General features: G+C 44.0%; 1 protein-coding gene across 4 annotated transcripts; it reads left to right on the top strand.

Moving 5' to 3' along the window:
• Nucleotides 1–6,902: 6,902 nt before the first annotated feature.
• LOC123159070 (pentatricopeptide repeat-containing protein At5g65560) lies at nucleotides 6,903–13,707 on the top strand. 4 transcript variants are annotated; one of them, XM_044576867.1, is made up of 4 exons: nucleotides 6,903–10,072; nucleotides 10,511–10,731; nucleotides 10,841–12,084; nucleotides 13,275–13,707. In XM_044576867.1, the coding sequence occupies exon 1, from the start codon at nucleotides 7,001–7,003 to the stop codon at nucleotides 9,989–9,991; it is 2,991 nt and encodes a 996-aa protein (XP_044432802.1). In that variant the 5' UTR covers nucleotides 6,903–7,000; the 3' UTR covers nucleotides 9,992–10,072; nucleotides 10,511–10,731; nucleotides 10,841–12,084; nucleotides 13,275–13,707. The 4 variants fall into 4 exon arrangements, with proteins under 4 accessions (XP_044432802.1, XP_044432804.1, XP_044432803.1 ...); XM_044576869.1 differs by having other exon boundaries at nucleotides 10,515–10,731; nucleotides 10,841–13,707; XM_044576868.1 differs by having other exon boundaries at nucleotides 10,845–13,707.
• Nucleotides 13,708–14,215: the final 508 nt, after the last annotated feature.

Raw genomic sequence — 14,215 nt, 5'->3', positions numbered from 1 at the left:
TAGTTCTAGATGATATAGCCACACACACATATGTAGTTCTAGATGATATCGAAGACAATCATCATCCTCAAGCCTGGGCAGTTGGTGTTCCTGATAGTAATTAGGATGGCCTGTCCAACACGAAGATTCTTGCCATCGAGGAATTTCTTCCACCCAACCAAGTTTAAGTGTGTGCGACCGTCCGTGTCCACGCGGTAAGTACAGGTTGTGACGGAGCCCCTTGCAGTAAGGCGTAGTCCAGCTGAGCCTTCTTCATCAGGCTCGATACCATAACTCACAGATATGCTCTTTGCCAATTTCTGAATAAGAAAAACATATCAATTAATAAGCATGTGATCGAACTCTACACTAAAACATATATATCATCGACTAGATTCCACACAACATACCATATCATTGGACTGTACACTAAGTAATTCACACTATTAATTTGCATTTGTAAGTACAACATACCATATCATGTCGATCAACCATGGTATTTGTCAAGCGGGTCACGAATGGCACCCCGACAAAGTCAGCACATGGCGGAATTATGTCCCACAGGTTGCACACCTCCTCCTCACTCAGCCTTGTTCTTTGAGCTACGATGGCTTCATGAAGTGGGTCCTCATCATCTTCATCGAGTGGGTCCTCATTATCTTCATCATCTTCATCATCTTCGTCATCTTCATCATCTTCCACCAGGTTGAGATAAATGACAGCTAGCTTGGGTCTTTCTGCTCGGAAGTTGAAGCTGATCAACTCACCACCAGTAAGATGCATGCGAGCGACGAAATGGGCCCATCCATCTCCTCCAATCTGCGACATATTGCGTCCTTTCTCGACCTCCATAGTGTACGCCCCCCAGGAGCCTCAAATGTCACAGTGTCTCCTGTCAGCTTGTTGAATTTCAACCTCACATTGCATGGGACGATTTGTGTAAAATAAGCAAAGTGACACAATGCAGTAATGTCAACACTAAAAATAAAATAGTTATTACATTTCATCTAATTTCTTACCGCCGCATGACGAAAACTCGGCTGGAAGTAGATGCCGAACAACTTGCCAGTTGCAAGGCTGCTGGCGCATCTTGACTTGCACAGTTGACATAGTGGTGGTGGTGGTGGCGCCATTCTTCCTAAAGCAATATGAGCAAAGGATTAACGATCAACTAAATCAAAATGTTCTAAGTGAACTAAATCAACTAGCCTACTAAATCAACTAAATCAAAATGTTCTAAGTCAACTAAATCAACTAGCCTACTAAATCAACCAAATCAAAATGTTCTAAGTCAACTAAATCAACTAGCCTACTAAATCAACTAAATCAAAATGTTCTAAGTCAAGTAAATCAACTAGCCTACTAAACAACTAAATCAAAATGTTTTAAGTCAACTAAATCAACTAGCCTACTAAATCAACTAAATCAAAATGTTCTAAGTCAACTAAATCAACTAGCCTACTAAATCAACTAAATCAAAATGTTCTAAGTCAACTAAATCAACTAGCCTACTAGGATGGAGGAGGAAGGCGGAGCGAGGAGGGGCTGGCCGGCGCGGCCAGTTGAGGGAGGACGGAGGAGGAAGGCACAGCGAGGAGGGGCCGGTCGGCGCGGCCAGTTGAGGAAGGACGAAGGAGGAAGGCGGAGCGAGGAGGGGCCGTCCAGCGGCGAGTGGAGAGGGAGGACGGAGGAGGAGGCCGGTACCGAGTCCAGCAAGGAGGAGGAGGTGACGGCGCGCGGCGCAGACGGAGGAGGGGCGACGGGGGCGCGCGGTGCAGACGGATCAGAGAGGATTGAGTGGCTGTGTGTGTGAGTGGATCCGAATGGAGGAGATGAGGGAGATGAATGGCTTAGCAGTAGCGCTCTTCAGGAAAAGACGCTACTACTAAGCTACCTAGCAGCAGCGCCTTTCACAGTAAAGCGCTACTGCTATGTGTCAGCATGTAAAAATAGACTTTGTTCAATATATCAAAAACACATTGATCATCAACGATCTTTTTGTGTACAATCTGATTTGACAATATGAGTCCTCACCGGTTTAGGAACAGGTGAAGACTCATATTGCAGCCACAAATTCTACACATAGAGTTCAATGAAGATCAAGTGCTTGTCAAAGTGTGAGAAGTAACATATTTAAGGTGGTAGAAACTCTCTTCACGGAGCGAGGTGGGACTAAATTTTTGTAGGAAACTTAGCAGTAGCGCTTATCAGAGAAATGCGCTGCTATTATGCCATGTAGCAGTAGCGCGCATCACCTTAACACGTTGCTGCTATAACTACCCTCGCGGCGGCCTCGTAGGAATTATAGCAGCAGCGCGTCTTTGGGGTGACGCGCTACTGCTATATTTGTCTCAGCAGCGGGTTTCGTCTGTCCGCGCTACTGCTAGTTAGCAGCAGCGAGTTATTTTGGAGCGCGCTGCTGGTAAGATTCTGTGTATAGGCTTTTCCCTAGTAGTGAGACCTCGAACTCTCAGTGATGCCTATTGCTTGGCAAGGGACATTGAACCTTGTCACCCACCTGTGTCTGTTATTCAGAAAAAGGCATTTGTGCCTTATAACAACTACTATCAGAAGAATACAAGTGCCAGCTTATCTAAACAGCTACACACTCATGTGTTACCTCAGGCTCCAACTGGCACTAAATCTGCAGACAATGTCAACAATACTGCTCAGAGGATAAGAAAAGCTGGTGACTGCTGGAGATGTGGCGACAAATGGGTACATGGGCATAAATGCACTCTTATTCCTAATGTGCATCTCATGCAACAAGAGGTGGATGATACTGGCCCACTAGAACAAGAAGAGCCACATCCAGAACAATCAGAAAATATAGAGGAGCAACATGAACAAGCAATTTTTATCTCTGCTTATGCCCTGGGTCATCAGTCAACGGTGCAAACCCCAACAGTAATTATATCTGTTAATGGTAAGAGAGCTATAGCTCTACTAGACTCTAGAAGTTCCTCCTCTTTCATGAATGAAAAGTTTGCAATTAAATCAAACTGTCATATGCTGCCCAGAAAACCTAGAGAAATTTCCATTGCGGGTGGAGGTACACTAATATCTGCAACTGTAGTACCAAATTGCCCTTTCCAGATTGCTAAACTAGGAATGCAACACTCTTTCAAAGTTCTGGATTTACCTAGCCGTGACATTATTCTGGGTTATGACTGGTTCACCCTTGTCAGCCCAGTCACTTTTGATGTTCCTAGGCATCAGTTCAGTTTTACAGTGGAAGGACAGACTAAAGTCACAACAACTATCTTCAATACTAATGAAGAAGTGAAAGAAATGCAGGCGAAGAAACTCCCAAAAATGTTGGACAAAGGAATGCAAGGATTTCTTATACAATTGAACATCATCTTAATGGAAGCTCCTGCCAATCACTGCATTCCAGCTGCAGTCCAACAAATTGTTGGAAGAATACAAGGATGTGTTCCAGGAGCCTACAAAGCTACCACCTAGTAGAGCTTTGGACCACACAATTCCTTTGATGCCAGGAGTGGAACCCCCTCACTCCATACCTTATAGAGTGCCCCATCACCAGAAGGAAGAAATGGAAAAACGGATTCAGCATTTGTTGGACAACAAATTAATCAGACCTAGCCAGAGCCCTTATGCTTCCCCTGTGCTTCTAGTGAAGAAAAAGAACGACACTATGAGACTGTGCACAGATTTCAGAAAATTGAATTCAGTCACAATCAAAAATAAATTCCCAATTCCGGTGATTGAGGATTTATTGGATGAACGGCATGGAGCTAAAGTATTCTCTAAATTGGATCTAAGGTCTGGTTACCACCAAATCAGAATGAATCCTGAAGACGTACACAAAATTGCTTTTCGAACATTCTTGGGTCACTATGAATATTTGTTCATGCCTTTTGGCTTATCCAACGCACCTGGCACTTTTCAAGCTCTCATGAATTTTCTCTTTGCACACTACAATAGAAAGTTTGTGCTAGTGTTCTTTGATGACATACTCATTTTGAGTAGAACATTAGTGGAGCATGTGGATCATTTAGCACAAGTGCTAAAAATTCTCAGAGAAAATGAACTATACGCTAAGTTGTCCAAATGTGTGTTTGCTGTGGATAAAGTGTAGTATTTGGGACATGTGGTTTCTGGAGAAGGTGTTGCTACAGATCCTTAAAATATCACTGCTATATCTCAGTGGCCTACTCCTACTGATGCAACTAAGCTGAGGAGTTTCTTGGGCTTGGCAGGGTACTATAGAAGGTTTATCAAGAACTATGGCATTATTTGCAAACCACTGCACAACAGTCTGAAGAAGGGACAATTCCAGTGGACGGCAGAGCAAGATCTGGCTTTTAAAACACTCCAACAGGCCCTTATCTCTGCACCAGTTTTAGCCCTACCAGATTTCAAGCAACCTTTTCTTCTGGAGACTGATGCTTCTGGTCATGGCATTGGTGCTGTTCTTATGCAGCAAGGAAGGCCCCTTGCTTATTACAGCTCTGCACTTTGTCCAAGAAATGCTGCACTCTCCACCTATGAGAAAGAAGCTCTTGCTATTCTGGAAGCTTTAAAGAAATGGAGACACTACCTGTTAGGGAACAGTGTCATTATCAAGATTGACCAACAGTCTTTGAAATTCATTACTGATCAAAGAATTACAAAGGGAGTGCAACACAAATTGATGATGAAACTGCTGGAATTTAATTTCACAATCCAATACAAGAAGGGGAGTACTGAGTGGCAGATGCCCTGTCTAGAATGTGGCCTAAATGTATGGCTATCTCCTCTGTCACTCCATTATGGGTTGAAGATCTGATAACAAGCTACAGAAATGATCATGTGACAAAAGCTTTGCAAGAGAAATTACTGCTGCAGAAAGCTGAGACTGTCACAGATTACACCTTGCATGCTGGTATTATCAGATATAAATGAAAGATACTAGTGGGCAATGACAAAAACTTGCAAGAACAACTCATTGCTGCATTGCATAGTTCTCCAGTAGGAGGCCACTCTGGCATCAGAGCTACTTATCAAAGGATAAAAGGCATATTCTATTGTCCTGGCATGAAACAACATGTGGAGACTTACATTGCATCTTGCACAGTTTACCAGAGAGCAAAGCATGAAAATTGCCTTCAACCTGGACTATTAGACCCCCTCCCGGTGGCTGACATGGTGTGGCAACATATTTCTGTGGATTTCATTGAAGGTCTCCCTAATTCTCAAGGCAAAGAGGTCATTTTAGTGGTGGTAGATAGATTCACAAAATACTCCCACTTCTTGGCCCTCTCACATCCTTATACTGTTCATAGTGTGGCTCAGGTTTTTGTAGATCATATCATCAGGTTGCATGGACTTCCCAAGCTAATCATTTTGGAGAGAGACAGGATATTCACCAGTCAGTTGTGGAGAGACATATTTGCAGCACTTAGAGTGGAGTTGAGATACAGTTCTGCATATCACCCTCAAACAGACGGGCAAACAAAGAGAGACAACCAATGTTTAGAAACATATCTGAGATGCATGTCCACTTTGGAACCAAAGAAATGGCTATCTTGGCTGCCCCTTGCCGAATATTGATACAATACAACTTACCATACAGCTCTGAAAATGTCACCGTTCCAGGCTTTATATGGATTTCCTCCTCCTTTAATTTGTGAGTTGGCCATCCCTGGTCCAGCAGACTTGGAAGCTCAGGAATTTTTATCGGCTAAACAACACATGTTAGATCAACTCAAGGCAAATTTATCTCAAGCTCAAAATAGGATGAAGAGGTATGCAGATTTAAAAAGAAGTGAGAGACAATTTCAACATGGAGACCTAGTATACTTGAAAATGGCTCCATACCGACTAGCAACATTTGGTTTTCGAGGTACCTTGAAACTACAGAACAAATATTATGGTCTTTTCAGTGTAGTTCATAGAATTGGTAACTCTGCTTACAAACTCCAATTTCCGGCACATGTCAAGATACACCCAATCTTTCATGTCAGACAGTTGAAGAAGCATTTGGGGAAGAAATCTATCCCTAGTCCAGATCTGCCAATGGTCAATGAGGATGGTTCAATCAAAACCGAACCAACTATGGTGCTTGAAGTGAGACAAGTACCAAGACACAACCTGCCTGTTGTTCAATGGCTGATTCAGTGGGAAAACATGGCACCCGAAGATGCTACCTGGGAAGATGATGAATTCATAAAGCATACATTTCCAGCGTTCTTTCGTTCGACAGCTCAAGCATGGAGATCAGTCTCATAATCGCCGTGAGGACACATCGAGTCTCAGACAGGGGCAATGTCAGGCATCAGCTGTTCTGAACCCAAACCAAGTGTCATCTTCAGTTAACGACCTCCATCGAGCTGGTATCGCTTCGAGCCCCATCAGACGGTCGCCATCGAGCAGCTCAAGTTACTTACGCTGTCGACCGTCGGATGCATCTACTGTTTTACTTTTCATCTTATGTTGTCGCTACAGTGAACTGTAACTTTCTCGCCTATAAGTGAGTCGGGCTGTGGCTGAGTAGGTAGCGTGAATTGATCCTATTCTTGCCTTTGAGCAGAAGAAATACCCTATAGACATATATCTTACAATATCCATACAAATTCTGGATCTCAAATCCCCTTCCTCTAGTTCGATCTCTCTGAAATTCGCTTAGTTGACACCCGGGATCTGACAGGGCTCCAGTTGCGGAAGGCGACTCGGAGCTGGAGCAGGCGCCGCATGGCGGCCGGAGTCGGACCGGGGAAGGGAGTGGGGAATTTCTGGCTGGGGGCGGAGACGGGAGCGTGCGGGCCGTCGGATCCAGGCAACGGCGCAGATCAGCGCGCCGCGCATGCTGTGCAGTAAGCGGGGCCTCCGGTTCGGCCGGGTCGCGCCGAACGGACCAGAGTCCAGACCACCAGAGCGGATTGGGGAAAAAGAAAGAAAAGCCAGCGAAGCACGGCCGCCTCCTCCGCCCCCTTCCCCCTCCGCGCCGGTGCGCGGCTAAACCCCCACTAACCCCCTCACACGCTCCCGCCGCCGCAAAACCCTAAACCCCGCCGCCATGCGCCGCCTCCCGCCCCTCTCCCAGCGCGCCGCGGCCGCCGCATCCGCGCCCGCATCCCCATCCCCATCCCCATCCACCTCCACCCCCGACCTCGTCGCGGAGCTCGGCCGCGTCCTCTCCACGCGCCGCTGGAACAAGGGCCGGGCCTACAAGCGCCTGGCGCCCTCCGTCACGCCGGCCCTCGTCGCCGACCTCTTCCGCGCCCCCTCGGCCGCCCCGGACCCGGCCACGGCGCTCGCCTTCTTCGACTGGGTCGCGCGCCGCCAGGGCTTCCGCCACACCGCCGCCTCCCACGCCGCGCTCCTCCACCTCCTCTCGCGCTGGCGCTCCCCCGCGCGCTACGAGCAGCTCGTCTTCTCCATGTTCGGCTGCTCGCGGAGCGCCGAGGACACGCGCGTCTCCGCCGACGCCTTGCGGGCAATCTGCCGAACGGGTGCCGCGCGCCACGCGCTGTCCCCGGCCTGCTACAACTTCGCGCTCAGGTCGCTCGCGCGCTTCGACATGACGGAGGAGATGGAGAGGGTCTACTCGCAGCTCGTCGGGGACGGGCTGCTGCCGGACACCAAGACGTACAACGCCATGATTAAGTCCTACTGCAAGGAGGGTGACCTCCCCAAGGCGCACCGGTACTTCAAGCTGTTGCTGGAGTGTGGGCTGGAGCCGGACACGTTCACATGTAACGCGCTGGTGCTGGGTTACTGCCGGACGGGCAACCTGAGGCGGGCCTGCTGGCTGTTGCTGATGATGCCGCTGGTCGGTTGCCAGAGAAATGAGTACTCCTACACCATTTTGATTCAGGGCCTGTGCGAGGCGCGGCGTGTAAGGGAGGCACTCGTGCTGTTTTTGATGATGAGGGGTGATGGGTGCTCCCCAAATTCACACACATACATGTTCCTGATCGGCGGCCTATGTAAGGAGGGCAGGGTTGCTGACGCCAGGATGTTGCTTGATGAGATGTCTCGGGGAGGTGTTGCTCCAAGTGTTATGACATATAATGCAATGATCGTAGGCTACTGTAAGGCAGGAAGGATGCAGGATGCATTGGGGATTAAGGAGCTGATGGAAGGAAATGGGTGCCACCCGAATGATTGGACATACGGCACTTTAATTCATGGCCTCTGTGATGGGAAGATGGATGAAGCTGAGCAATTGCTGGATAGTGCTGTTAAAGGAGGTTTTACACCTACGGTTGTCACATTCACTATCCTGATCGATGGGTACTGCAAAGCTGAAAGGATTGATGATGCACTCAGGGTGAAAAATAATATGATGCTGAGTAAGTGTAAACTTGATATACATGTTTATGGGAAGTTGATCAATAGCCTCATTAAGAAGGATAGGTTAAAAGAGGCGAAGGAGTTGTTAGCTGAAATTTCGGCAACTGGTTTGGTTCCAAATGTGTTCACCTACACATCTGTAATTGATGGCTTTTGCAAGATTGGGAAGGTTGATTTCGCACTAGAGGTCTTGAAAATGATGGAACGCGATGATTGCCAGCCAAATACATGGACCTACAACTCTCTGATGTATGGGTTAATTCAGGATAAGAAACTTCACAACGCAATGGCGCTGATAACTAAAATGCAAAAAGATGGAATACTTCCCAACGTTATCACCTATACCGCTTTGGTTCAAGGCCAGTGCAATCAGCATGAATTTGATAATGCTTTCAGGTTACTTGAAATGATGGAGCAGAATGATCTGACACCCGATGACCAATTATACGGCATCTTAACTGGTGCACTGTGCAAAGCTGGAAGGGCTGAAGAAGCTTATTCATTTCTTGTTAGAAAAGGAGTAGCCCTAACCAAGATACTCTATACTATTTTAATTGATGGGTTCAGCAAGGCAGGCAAAAGTGACATTGCCGCCACCCTCTTAGACAGCATGATTGGTGAGGGCTGCACACCAGATTCGTACACGTATAGTGTACTGCTGCATGCTTTATGCAAAGAAAAGAAGCTGCAGGAAGCTTTGCCGATACTGGATCAAATGACTCAAAGGGGAATAAAATGTACCATTTTTGCTTATACAACTCTAATCAACGAAATGCTCAGAGAAGGGAAGCATGACCATGCTAAAAGGATGTACGATGAAATGGTTTCATCAGGTCACAAGCCAAGTGCAACCACATATACTGTATTCATTAACTCATTCTGCAAGGAAGGTCGAGTGGAGGAGGCTGAGAACTTAATTGTGGAAATGGAGAGAGAAGGTGTTGCCCGTGATGCAGTGACCTACAACACATTCATTGATGGCTGTGGGAATATGGGATATATTGATCGTGCATTTCATACTCTGAAGCGCATGATGGATGCATCATGTGAGCCAGATTATGCGACCTACTGCATTCTGCTCAAGCATCTTCTAAAAGAGAATTTTAATTTCCGTTATGCAGACACCTCCGGCATGTGGAACTTCATAGAGTTGGATACTGTTTGGCAGTTTCTTGAAAGGATATCAAAACATGGTTTGAATCCCACAATAACGACATACAGTTCTCTCATTGCAGGATTCTGCAAAGCCAACCGCATTGAAGAATCATGTATTCTTTTTGATCATATGTGCAGTAAAGATATACCACCTAATGAAGAGATATACAAATTACTTATCAAGTGCTGTTGTGATACCAAGTCCTTTGAGAAGGCCTCTTCATTTGTGCACAACATGATACAACACAGGTTTCAGCCTCATCTTGAATCATACCAGCTTCTTATACTGGGACTTTGTAACGAGGGAGAATTTGAGAAGGCTAAATCACTGTTCTGTGACTTGCTTGAACTGGGCTATAATCATGATGAAGTTGCATGGAAAATTCTAAATGATGGTTTGCTCAAAGGTGGTTATGTTGATATATGTTCTCAGATGCTGTCTACCATGGAGAATAAACACTGTTCCATAAGTTCTCAGACACATGCTATGGTGACCAATGGCTTGCATGAGGCATCTGGCAGTCTGGTTGGTGAACTCCGAGGAGAAGCTCTTTGAGTCAGCTTGACTGATATGTTCATGCTAATAGATGGTGTGTTTCATTGGCCACACATTTCGTCTGTAACTTTCAGTCCAATGGTAAGTGTCCACACAAATCATGTGGAGTACTATATATTTATCCAAACATGTTATTGCTAAAACTTAGTTGACATAATTTTCTGCCCATCAGTACACCTTCCTTTCCTGATTTTCCGTTCCATGGAAATCTTGCCTACAAATTGTCACGTTGTTTACAAATCACAACCTGTATCATCCTTCACCATAGAAACTAACCATGTCACATGTCCCTATATGGTTTTGAATCTGCTGAAAGCTCCACCCATTCATGGCATAATTGATCTTTTTTAAACCTGCAAAATATATTGGTTGTTAGACTTGTCACGATTTAGCAAATATGATCAATTATTGATTGTAGTAGTCCAATAAAGCAGATACTTTGTTGAGAAAGTTGTACAGTACAAAACTTCGATCAAGGCATCAATTAACTAAAAGGTAATCCCTTCCTTTTTTTGCCAGGAAGACATGTGCAATTTTGATATTAGCGAGGCACATGTGCAGGTTGCATGCAGCACCGCGCTGTACATAACTGACTTGAGATGAGCAACATCCAGTTAGGATGCCGTTTGATCAGCTAAACGCCAATACATGTTGCTCAAGCTGATCAGTTTGTCAGAAACAGGATTATCGTACCAATTCATATTCAAATCAAAGGCACTTTCTCGTCATGCAGTTGGGAGGTATGTACTGCATGGCTTCTCCATTCTATGTGATACATTTGCTTTACTATGCATTTGGTTATCTTCTTATGTTGATGTTACAGAAGCATCATCCTTCCCTTTTATGCAGATAGTCAGTGTCAGGCTCACCCAAACCTAGGGCTTATGGAGTCTCATTGCTTGCTTTGCTTTGGGGGTAATCAATTATACCTGTCATTCTTTGATTGCCATATTTTGGTGGTATAGATGCCGTACAGTTCTTTTACATTGCAGAAGTTTATTTTTGAATGATATAAACCAGTCTACCTCTATTACTCCTATTTATGTAGTGATTCATATCAGAGCATTTAGTGTGGTGTGAAATGACGTATCAACTTGAAAGAATTAAACTTAAAAATTATTGGATAGGTACAGACTTACTTTGTAAAAAATAGATATGTAGATAGACTTGTTTACTACTACCTTTGTCCTCGAATGTATGCCACTGTGGGGTGCATAGAGTCAACCTTTAGAATTCTTGATGACTAATATGTGCGAAAGTACAATTTATTCATTTTGCATAATTATTTTACGTTGTCCATGCTTATTGTTTTCTATAAAACATGTTATGTTCAGAAATTATAGTCCCGCATCGGAGGCTGTAGAAGAACATCATACATTTGTAAATGAAGTAAGATTTCTTGTTGTTTAGCTATGTTTGATATACTTTCAAATCTTGGCCAACAAAGAACAGTGGTTTGGATTGCATTTTGCCACATTGAGACATCAGACATCGTCCGTGGTGAGACTTTGACAACACGAAACACGATAGTTTGTTGCGGTAACACGTTCTACAAGACAGGCACTCATTTGAACTCAAATACTCTCTCTCTCTCTCTCTCTCTCTCAGAGATACTTGGCAAAGTGACAACTAGTTCAGTACTTTAATTCCTAAGAGTAAATTGCAGCACAAGTTGCATCTTGACCATCAACTAGAAATCTGAATATATGCACGATTGTATAGATTTTCATTAAGCATGGTAAATCAATATATTCCTAGTCTCCTTCCTCTCTGCCCTTGTGGTGCCAGTGGGTCTGCCATCATGCCACCTGGTTCCAGGGCTATCTCAAATAGGTACGCTAGTTCTGAAGCATCACCATTTTTCTAAATCAAATAGGTACGAGAGTATAACTTGAGGTGTTATTAGTCTAGTGATGAAATGCCGTTTAGCTGATCAAGTGCAAAGAGCACCCTCAAGTGAAAGGTTGGGTTCAGTCATTGCACTTGGAAATTGGAATCTCTGGATGACTGTGTAACCTACGTGAAGGCTTTACATTGATGCCTAATTCAGAGATGCCAAGACTTCATGCTCTTAATTGGAGTATCAATCTAAGGTATATCTTCTGTGTTCGTCTGTCACACTGTTCTGTGATTTCTAGGGATGTCAAGTGCGGCATGTTTGCTCCCTTGTGCGGATCTCTGATTTTTGGGCTTGCAGAGTAGCTTTTTGAAAAATCGTGTCTGTTCCCCATTGAATTACGATAGCCTAATGATAATTCCATATTAGCCAGAAGACCAAAACAGTAATGTGGTTGTTGTTTTAACTGTAACTTTACACCCTTAATACAGGCATATGGCTCCAGAGTACTTGCATGCGTGGGATCATAATGAGAAGATTTCTGTGTTTTCATATGGACTTTTGCTTCTCGAATTGTCAGCCCATTCTTGATCAACTGTATAGGCAAAACCGCTGAACAACATGAAAGAGCTAGTGGATCCTTCTCATGACATTGCAGATGACTCGAGAGGAACACGCTCCCCAACAGTTGCATTCATGTGCATTCACCACAGGGCAAGCTCACGGCCTTGTATGTAGGGCTGCAAGAAAAGCTCGAGGCTCGTGAGCCGCTCGAGATCGACTCATTTTTTGACTCGAATCGAGATCGACTCGAAAAGAAATGAGCTGAGTTTGAACTCTTTATGTAACTCGATCGAGAAACGAGCCGATCTTGAGTCAATGTTGGCTTGCTCGATTTTAGCTCGATAGCTCGATAGAATATCATTACATTAAACGATCAATATCATATATTAAATGAAAATAAGATAATTTATTACCATATAAATTGTCCATAATTTTTCTCCATTTTATTTACCAACGAACATGTAAACTTAGTTAAATGCGGAGAAGATTTAGGCCTAATTATGGCACGTGGTTGACTATGTGTTAAATATCCTAATTTTTTTGGCAAAGCTTCCCAACATATTCACCTTAATTTTTTTTATTTTTCATCATAGATTTATAATTTTTACCATCACATTTAGCTCGAAACTAGCTCGAGATCAACTCGAGATCGTTACAACCTGAGCACGAGTCATGTTCTACAACTCGGTCATGATCTTCACTTAGTTTGAGCTCGCTCGAATTTTAATATGAGTTGAGCTGAGCCAACTCCAACTCGCTCGAGCTCGACTCGTTTGCAGCCCTACTTGTATGAAACCGGTTAGTGAGTTATACATATCTGCCATTTGCAAGTGCAAATTGAGCATCAAGTTGACGAGGTGTTATGTTGGTTGTTGGTTGCAGGTACTCGGTTTCTTGAAGGTAGATAGTCCACGTACACAGATGTGAGGTCCTTAACTCCCAAAGCTCCACATGTTTAACTTGTGATTCAGAAGACTGGAATGGACTCACACACGCTAGCCACCATAATGATGTGGAATACGACACATGCAGGCTGCCTTGGAGCGGTGAAATTTAGTACGGAGTGTATTTGTTGACAGGTTTTTCCATCTTTTGTAAATCCTCGGTCTCTACATTGTGATCCTCCTACTTTTCATATGTTGAAGATGCACGGATTTGAGAGACCAATCATCGCCGCTGGGAATTTTCAATAGTATATTCAGAATTATTTCCTGTTTCGTCATTGTGGACTTACTTTTTCCGGACAGTTTTTACTTGTAGGGTCCTCTGTACTTATTGATGAATAATTTCAATTTATGGACGAACAAGTCGAGCACGTGACTATCTTCGTTGTACAGATGAATCTCATGTACCAATGTACTATGCCCCCGTTTCTGGGAGTTGGTACACTATAAAAGTACATATACACTAGCGATACTGTGATAGTGACGAGAGGACCTTTGTCTTTCTTTTTTTTTGCAAGACATGTAACATGCTATTGCGAGTTTCTCGGATGTGAACTTAGTTCTTTGCATGTGTTCTTAGTTCTACTCCCTCTGTTCCTAGATAGTACAAGTCTTTGTAGAGATTTCACTATACACTACTCCCTCCATTCCAAATTACTTGACTCATATTTATTTAGACCCGAATGTATCTAGACACTAAACAAGTATTTAGAATTCAAGTGATTAGACACTAAACAAGCTAAACAAATTTTACTTGACCAATATTTTTCAAATATTTTTTAATTTTTTCAAAATTTTAAATGAATTCAAGGGAATATGTCGGTCATTTGGCTGAAATGGAAACTGAAATCACTGAATTTCAGTGATTTCGGTTGGTGC

The sequence above is a fragment of the Triticum aestivum genome, chromosome 7B (assembly GCF_018294505.1).
Source record: "Triticum aestivum cultivar Chinese Spring chromosome 7B, IWGSC CS RefSeq v2.1, whole genome shotgun sequence".
Lineage (NCBI taxonomy): Eukaryota > Viridiplantae > Streptophyta > Magnoliopsida > Poales > Poaceae > Triticum > Triticum aestivum.
This window is presented reverse-complemented; position numbering and strand designations above follow the sequence as displayed.

Bases quoted from the DNA above. Each gene is read 5' to 3' on its own strand.
- LOC123159070 (XM_044576869.1), top strand. From the start codon at position 7,001: ATGCGCCGCCTCCCGCCCCTCTCCCAGCGCGCCGCGGCCGCCGCATCC.